This window comes from Uloborus diversus, chromosome 9 (genome assembly GCF_026930045.1).
Source record: "Uloborus diversus isolate 005 chromosome 9, Udiv.v.3.1, whole genome shotgun sequence".
NCBI classification, from domain to species: Eukaryota; Metazoa; Arthropoda; class Arachnida; order Araneae; family Uloboridae; genus Uloborus; species Uloborus diversus.
This window is the reverse complement of record NC_072739.1, coordinates 155,124,825-155,134,408: the sequence shown is the minus strand read 5'-3', so window position 1 is coordinate 155,134,408 and position 9,584 is coordinate 155,124,825. Positions and strand designations below refer to the sequence as shown.

General features: G+C 36.2%; 1 protein-coding gene across 1 annotated transcript in view; it reads right to left on the bottom strand.

Annotated features, from left to right (window-relative positions):
• Positions 1-4,410: 4,410 nt before the first annotated feature.
• Positions 4,411-9,584, bottom strand: part of LOC129230570 (C-Maf-inducing protein-like) — a 305,729-nt gene continuing 300,555 nt past the window's right edge. Inside the window, exons 18-19 of the mRNA XM_054864975.1 lie at positions 8,761-8,831; positions 4,411-4,618 (exon numbers count right to left, since the gene is read on the bottom strand). Of these exons, the coding sequence (XP_054720950.1) occupies positions 4,565-4,618; positions 8,761-8,831 (125 nt within the window). The 3' untranslated portion in view covers positions 4,411-4,564. The remainder of the gene's footprint in view (positions 4,619-8,760; positions 8,832-9,584) is intronic.

Here is a 9,584-nt window from a genome sequence, read left to right as displayed (position 1 = left end):
GTTGTTGTGGCAAGTTTTCAGAAATCTTGGTGTCATTGCCGTTTTAAAAGTTACAATAAAATATAAAAAATCCTCCAAATGAACAAATTAGGCGATCAAAAACTTTTAAAAGTTCCATTAAAATTTAAAGCAATTCGTCAATTAAAATGAACGCAATATCTCTATCGCCAATTTATCGCCAATATGGTAAAGAGACAACGTTACCTTAAGTCAACCGATACTTGAACACCGAAATAAATGTCTACTTTTAATCATTACGAATACCAGTACCGAGTGAAGAAAAATACTACTACATTGGAAGGAAAATATGTAAATAAAGCATGAACATATGACATTAGAAAATGAACAATATAGTAGGGCAAACCTAACCTGGCAGCTTTGTGAAGACTTCCAGGTTAGATTTGCCCGTACTATAGCTAATATAAATATAATTTTTTAATAGTTTTTTAAATACTACAGAAATGCAGAAACACCATTACATAGTTTTGGTAGCTTTATAGAATTTTCTTGAATCGTATTGCATGTCCCAATATTATTTATAAGCTAGATTACTAGAATAAGCGATTACATATGAGGCAGTGAGAAGCAAAGGGATGTAAGTGGCAAAATTAAAAATCCGGAGATAACCAGTACCAGGGTTCGTACTCACTTTCAGAAATAAAACTGAAGGAGTTTTGGAGGAGTTTTGAAGGAGTAAAATGAGATTTTGAAGGAGTACTAATGGGCTATTCTTAAATGATGGCGCAGTTTTTTTCAACATATTTGACCCCCTTCCCCCTTTGTCACGCTTTACCTTTCTCCTCTAGTCACATGTCATATTTTTTATAAAACATATTGCTATAATAACTGATGTCACTTTTTGTCACCCTGTCTCTTTCCCTTGTCACAATTTCATGAACCCGTTTCCCCCTCAAAGCATGACATTACTTGTGGATGACAATTTTTACAATATCATAACTGCAACTTACAAAACAATTTTTTTTAGCACAATCACTTAATATAGTATGTTTACTTATGAATTGTTAAATATTTAGACACACTACTTTTGCTGCTGAGAATGTGGTGGAGGTAAAGCAATAATCATAAAACTTGGGGGGAGGGGGGTGGAACAGCCAAGCACCATTTAAGCATGTTTTACTTCACTTATGAAAAGTCTTAGTCTCATCTAATAATATTTTCAACTTCAATTTTTGTGACTTCTATGATCAATTTGTAAATCACATACTTATGAAAAAAATAAATACACGAAATTACTACATTAAAATCTCCCTTGTGACGAAGTTAAGTGGTCAGTCGAAGGATTTTAAGTTACTGTCACATAGAGGAAGATTATGTGGTTTTGAACTAAAAAAGAAGGAGGTTTGAAGGAATTAAAACCAAAATGAAGGAGGTTGAAGAGCCCTTCAAAAAATTTTAATACATGAAGGAGTATTGGAGGGGTTTTGAAGGAGCGTACGAACCCTGAGTACACATGATAGGTGAACCTCTTCTCTGTGTTGGGGCAAGAGATGGTAATATAGTAGCCCTGGTAGGTGCTGCTGTACAGCATGATTTAGAAAAAGAAATCAATGAAAGCCTACCTACGATGTTATCTTTAAACGCATTTTACTCAAAACTTGAAAATGTTCACTTACATCCCTTTGCTTCTCACTGCCTCATATGTGTTATGTACTTCTATGCCATAATTGATAAGTTGTCATTAAAATATTTTACAGCAAAAGACAAAATAAGAAAATATTTTGAACAAGTCAGTTAGAAGCAAGCGGGCAAGTGATTTAAAATGAATTACGTCCAAAATCATTAAAAATTGAGTTTTGCAAGTTTAAAAATAGTTGTAGAGGACTGTTATCTATGAGTATATGCCACACAGCAGAAGGATTTCCAGTTACGCTTGATTCTTACATTTTATCGAATGGCAGGATATCTAGATACTTAAGTAATGTGATAAAATAAATTCAAATTTTCCTGACGAATACATCTGATTTGCCTGCTATTGCAAATATGGGAATATGTTTTATTCAGAACAAGAAAAGGAGTTCCAACTGGAACGATTTTTACTTTCGCTTGCTAATGACTGGACTATTCAAAAGCCAAAAGGATTAATTCCAGGAAGAAAAAAACTGATGAAAGCGGTGTTTCGCTCGAGGTAGTGACAGGGCACCCACGTTATGTTTATTCTATCCTACTCATTCGAAAGCTTTAAATACATTTTTTCCCTTCTTAGATAAACTAAATTAAATAGATTCTTCAATATCGATAAAAAGACGTTTGATTACATAGTTCCATTTCATATAAAATAAAACAATATTATCCACTAACAAAGAGCGACGACATGCTCATTTTACCAAAGCATTCTAGTTCTGGAATTCTATCTTTTTCTCGCTGTTGCCATTCCAAAAAACAAATGAATAACTCAGACGATAATTAAATTAAATAGTGGCAAAGAAATATAAAACACTGCAGACGATAAATAAATAATAGATGATAACAAAGCATATCAGATGATAATATACGAACAGCAGTAACACCACATGTTTTCTACTTTCAGACATTTAGAAAAGTATTTATCAAAAATTTTACTATCGATTCACATGTTAGACATCAATAGTACTTTTGAGGCAAAAAAAGCGTTTTTTTTTTCTTTTATTCTTTTCAAAATGGAGTTAATCGATTGCGTTGCCAATACCTCAAACGCACCTTAATTATTTTAAACAAAGCTTTAAAAAGCATACAGGTATGGAGGAGGGCGAAATAGTCCCTTTCCCCCGTTCAGAGAAATTAATGTATTTGCTTAATTGTAGGAGTGGTTTTTGTTGTTTTTCCCATATAGTAAATATTCTTTTGCCCACCTTGAAATGACGGGCTTGATGAATACTGCCGTGTGCAGGTAAACGGCAGTATCTGCAGAAATGAGTTTTCGAGATATTTGAAGAAATGCGTGGTGGATTCAATACTAACAATAGGGAGATATTGGAATTCAACGTCTTTTTTTCAACGGAAACCAAATAAGCGAGCTTGTACAGTAAAGATAACCTACAATAGATGTTAAAAATGCCAAAAAATGAAAAATTTGCAGTTACTGCCCTTTACCTGCACAAGGCAGAATATATAAACTGTTTTACTTCCAGTTCACGCAACCGATATCATAATGTTTTCTTATGAATCTCTCAAAACGAGAAAACTAACTTTAGTGGCCACTGTTTGATGCTGGCAATAATAGTTTTCCAAATATTTTCCATTTTGGTGCAGTGCATTTCGCCAAAATATTTGGCAAATTATTTTCTACTTGCTTTCTAACTTACATTTTCATTATGTAAAGGAGCTTCCTGTTTCATATACTCATTGTAAAGGGTGTCCCAAAATTAACGCAAGATTTGAATTTGCCGCCATTTTTGCAATAAATGGTTGGCAACCCTGAAAAAAGAACAATTTGACAGCTGAGAGTTTAGGGTAATCAAAAATGGAGCGTCATACGATACAATAACGCGTTTTCATTATTGAACAATTGTTTCAAAAATAAGGAAAGTTGAGGCTGGTCAAGCAGTGACTGTTATTGGCGCTCGGTATCGCAACACGGTAATGCACGGGTGGTTGTGGGCTTGTAGACACAGACCTTTGAGTTCAAATAACCGTGTAAGAAGAAATTTAAAAATGTTAAATCACACGATCTAGGGTGCCAATTCTGATCACCGAAATGAGAGAGTACGTGACCAGGAAATGCCTTATGCAGTCATTGAAATGTTTCACTCTCTCTCTCTAGCTGTATGGTACAAGAACACCCCATTTTTACTAACCCTAAACTCTCAACTGTCAAATTGCTCTTTTTTCATGGTTGCCAACAATTTATGGAAAAAATGGTGGCAAATTCAAATCTTGCGTTAATTTTGGGACACCCTTTACTTGCAAATAATTAAACATTTAAAATGAATCGGATTTACAATCATTTTTCTCGAAACTATTTAAACATAATTCATTATGAAAGAATTATCTCAGTATCACGTAGTTTTTAAAAATTTTCATGATACTCGCTTAGTTTGACAGCGAGATTTTTAAATGAGAAATATTTGTTTTTTCGTTTTACAATTTGAATAATTTAGGCGAATATTTAATGAATAATTTAGGCGAATATTTAAACTGTTCTACTTATGTATGTTTTTCTCTACATCACTTTGGATCGCACGGTATGACAGCGTCGAGTGTTTTTACAATATGGCGCCAAAACACGAGAAAAACACAAAGAAATAATAAATAATGAAAAGAGATCATTAGTTATCATGTATTATTTTTTATAAAAAAAAAGAGGAGGGACATTAGTTAATAATAATACAGCAACATCAATTACAGCTATCTTAAAAATATTATGTTTGAAAAGACAGTTTTCAACTTGTTTTAAGATGCCTCTAACAAAATCATATTCCCCCCATCAGGTCAACCCTTGGTATCTGAGGCTGTATTTCTTGGCGATTTATAAAAATGATGGCGAAGTTTGATGTGAAGATTTAGGAGAAATAAAACTGTCTACAATTGCCAAAATTCTTGACAGTGAATATGATGTGAACACAGATCACCAGGCGTCAGTATATCGAATATCACATTCTTGTAAGGCTGGTAGCTTTTGCTGGAAAAAAAAAAGGTAAAGTTAAAAGAAGCTTCAAAAAGTACAGTCTGACCACAAAATGTATGGAATTTGGCAGTCGGCCAAGTTAAGACGATTTCATAAGAATGAATCTAGCCGGGGAGAAGGAAAAATAACAATGAGATATTGATCAAGCGTTTTCTAAATGTTACTACGGCTTAATAAATTTATTGCATTCTTGAAAATGAAGGGAAACAAAAAGAGTTTCAATGGAAACAACAAAAAGAATATAGAATGTTTTCCTTTCTTCCGGAAATGTAAAAGCAAAAGGGTAAGCTCAAAATTACGCTGCAAAAAAAATCTTTTACTTTTGTAGTGAGAATATAAAGTTGAATCTAGCTTAGATTGAAAAAAATCACTGGCATGAAGAAATTGTCACTGCTTCTGAATAATTGAGAGGCATAAGCGCGCATCTATAACGAAGAAACTACCACCCCCGTAAATTAAGAGATGCGTCCATTTCCGCCTATAAACCAGATGCTTGCCTTTACGCATCATCGGTGGTCACACTGTACATAAAACACTGTAACAAATTTTATACATAAATGTTATTTCAATGTTCTCTTGCTGAATTTCTTTTTTTTTTTCCCTATCGATTTTCATGCAAAATGACCTCTTTTTAGCAAAGTCGGGAAACATAATTTGGTATCACGTTACAAAATGGAGTTATTTTTAGTACAGTGAAACCTGTGTAAGTTGACCACTTGCGGTGCACTACTTTAGTGGTCAACTTAAGCAGCTGGTCAACTTATAGAGGTTGTATTATATGATAAGATCTAATTCTGTGCCTGAAAATAGCGGTTAACTTAGGCAGGTGGTCAACTTACAAGGGTGGTCAACTTTACAGGTTTTACTGTACCTATCTTTCCTCGGTTAAACCCTTAGATTCGACTTAGTTAGACAGTGACATTGAGAATAGGTCTTTAAAAAGTTACAGGTAGGTTCAGAAAGAATGGTGGATTTTCAAATGTGTATGAGTAAAAATGAGATTTTTTTTTTCATATTTAAATCGTTCTAAAGATATTTAAATCATCCTGGCGAACGGATCATCAATTACGAGGGCTCTTTTTTTTATCAACTTCCGATGTGGTATAAAAATAAAACTAGTGAGAGTAATTAAATAAATTTATTCTCAAAAGTTAGGTACATTATTAGTTACTTTTCAGCATAATCGCCATTTAAATTGAGGCATTTTTTCATACCTGGTACAAGCTTCTTAATACCTTCTTCATAGAAGTTTGCCGCCAGTGATTTCAGACGGGTTTTCACGGCGTTTTTTGTAGCCTAACTTGTCAGTTACGATAGTGTACAGGGCTGACCTTGAAATCTCAAGAAACTGATCGGATAGGTCCGTAATCGTAAACTTCCGACTGCTTCTTACAGTTTGGTCAACTCGATCAACGAGGTGTTCGTTTGCGACCGACTTTCGTCCTTGGCACCCTTCATCATGAATGTCACCTCCTCCATCTTTAAATTTCCTACACTAATCACGCACTGCACTGTTACTCATAAAGCTTTCACCGTATACTCGTTTCATTCTACGGTGAATTTCTGCTGCGGATAACCCTTCAGCTTGCTGGAAGCGAATGACACTTCGCAACTCACACTTGGCGGGCGAGTCTATCATGGTGCCATGTTTATGTGTCGCTAGATAAACTGATAATGGCGTCGGACATCCGAAAACGAGTGTTGTTGTAGTGGGAGAGGTGCGCAGTCGACTAACGCGCATTACTGGCCGATGCCGCTCGCCCTGCCGTTTAGCGGCACGATCGGAAGTTGAAAAAAAAAAAAAAAAAAAAAAAAAAAAACAGCTCTCGTACGTGTGTACGACGTGGAAGATTATCTGTGTCGGGATTTAAACCACGGACTTTTCTGATGCTAACCGAGTGCTCTAACCATTAATCCAAAAGGACCTCTAGGTTTGGAAGCAAAGTTAATTCATGTGCTCTCCGACTTACGCCACATGTTCCATGTTTTCTTCTCCTGATGCCTGAACGATATCACCTGTATTCAAAAACCTGCCATACACATTGCATCAGTGATCCAATTTTTCAGTTCTTAAAGATTAGCAGTAAGGGGGGGGGGGGGTACAAACACAGAGTCTTTTACATATTCCCACAAGAAAAAAACCTACATGGTCCCGGGTCTGGTGATCGGGGGGAGGGGGGGGGGGAATCATAAAGTTCTGAATCTCCTCTCTCTTGGTCGCCATTTTGACTAACTGAATATTTAGTGCGTGAAATACACCTCCAGCTCAGTCATTTCCAGCCGAGAACTGCAGTTTCGTGCTTATTAGCACTCATCAGTCCGGCATAGGAAAGTGACTGAGCTGGAGATGGAAAACCTCATAAAGAAGCCAAGAGTGCGAAACAAACTGGTAGCTAATATAGAATTAGCAGACCAGACGAGTGACCGAAGCAATGGTTCGGTTCAACTCGAAGATTGAACGCGAGGCAACGTACATTCAGTAAATTACCGCCCATTAGCCAGGGCTAAAGCAGAAATACGTGAAATACACCTCCAGCTCAGTCATTTCCAGCCGAGAACTGCAGTTTCGTGCTTATTAGCACTCATCAGCCCGGCATAGGAAAGTGACTGAGCTGGAGATGGAAAACCTCATAAGGAAGCCTCTTGGCTTCCTTATGAGGTCAATCTTCGAGTTGAACCGAACCATTGCTTCGGTCACTCCTCTGGTCTGCTAATTCTATATTTGCTACCAGTTTGTTTCGCACTCTTGGCTTCCTTATGAGGTTTTCCATCTCCAGCTCAGTCACTTTCCTATGCCGGGCTGATGAGTGCTAATAAGCACGAAACTGCAGTTCTCGGCTGGAAATGACTGAGCTGGAGGTGTATTTCACGTATTTCTGCTTTAGCCCTGGCTAATGGGCGGTAATTTACTGAATGTACCTTGCCTCGCGTTCAATCTTCGAGTTGAACCGAACCATTGCTTCCGTAACTCGTCTGGTCTGCTAATTCTATATTAGCTACCAGTTTGTTTCGCACTCTTGGCTTCCTTATGAGGTTTTCCATCTCCAGCTCAGTCACTTTCCTATGCCGGGCTGATGAGTGCTAATAAGCACGAAACTGCAGTTCTCGGCTGGAAATGACTGAGCTGGAGGTGTATTTCACGTATTTCTGCTTTAGCCCTGGCTAATGGGCGGTAATTTACTGAATGTACCTTGCCTCGCGTTCAATCTTCGAGTTGAACCGAACCATTGCTTCCGTAACTCGTCTGGTCTGCTAATTCTATATTAGCTACCAGTTTGTTTCGCACTCTTGGCTTCCTTATGAGGTTTTCCATCTCCAGTTCAGTCACTTTCCTATGCCGGGCTGATGAGTGCTAATAAGCACGAAACTGCAGTTCTCGGCTGGAAATGACTGAGCTGGAGGTGTATTTCACGTATTTCTGCTTTAGCCCTGGCTAATGGGCGGTAATTTACTGAATGAATATTTAGTGGTCAGTGGAACACCTACGATAATTTACAGAAGAAAACTTTATCAATTGAGAGCAGCTCTCATTTAACCTAAATCGGTACCATTACGATATGCTAACAATTCTTTTTGAATCAACCTGTTTAATGACACATTATTTTACACCTGCCAGATCATAACACAATCCAGTACAGTGCTTTTTTACTCAAACTTATCAATGCACTTTTTTTATGCACTGATGTAGTAATTCAACTTATTTGCATCATTTGTTAAGTTCAGAAAACATTTAAGAAATTGAAAACCGTACCGTACAATTTACTTTATCAAAAATATTTTACATGTCTTTATTTCATCATTTTTAATATAGCTATCATTTATCATTATTAATACACAAGGGCGCCCAAATGCAAAATTTTAAGGGGGGGGGGGGCTCAGACATTTTCCCTATGGTTTAGCAGGATATTTTCCCCATAGAAGTCAAGGGACAGATTAAAGTTATTGAAATTCGACATTTTTGATAGCTTATTCATTAATTGCCGGAGAAGAAATTTTTTACATTTTTGCAAAGAAAAAAGTACTAAAAGCAAGGAAGTTCTAATTTCAAATTGGGGGGGGGGGGGGAGCATGTGCTTGAGCCCCCACTTGCCCCTCCCATTTTGGCGCCCTTGTTAATACATTGAGCATAATATTACCTTTAATCTTTCAAATGTTTGGGCTGATAAGCTGGTGCTGTTTAAATTAAGCTTTCTAAGGCTTTTCATACCTGAAAAAATGAATTCAATAAATAAAATAAACAACTTAGTACAGAAGCAAGTTGTACAATATATAATTGAAGTTATTTTAAATATTTTTTGCTTTGGGTGGTTATGTTTTGAGCTTCATCGTCCGAACAAGACAAACATAGGAGATAAGTGAGAATAGTGCCAATCACAAATTTGACATTTCTTCAAATAGATTCGAGAAGGGAATGAAGGTACAGAGAAATGTGTTTTAATGATTCTGCTAAATAATGCAATTACTCAGTCACTTTAAAGAGAATCTATTCAATATTTTTTCAGAAAAGATTCTCGCATCGCAAGGATCTTGACCGTTGCCTTTCCACCCCAAAGTCATTGCACATTCTTTCTTCCCTTATTTTATTCATATATTTTATTCTACTTTCTCTTCTGTTTTTTTTTTTTTTTTAATTTTATTTTAAAATTGTAAGTAGAAATGAAATTAAGAAATTCTAGATTTTGAAATAAATAAAGTGTCTACAGGGTCTAAATTTGTTAAGTATACAGTCGACTCCCACTACAGCGCGATTCGACTTACGCGAAATGGCTATAACGCGAGTTTTTCGCTAGTAACGAATTTTAAAGCTAACGCGAATTCCTCATAGTTCAACTAAAAAATGCGTTGAATGCAGCATGACAATAAGTGGAAAAAAAACTTTCATGTTCCATAAGTACAGTTTAAAATTAAGAAAAAGGATATCCGTAAATGTTCAGAACTTATTTTCAGTGTTGAAACTAGC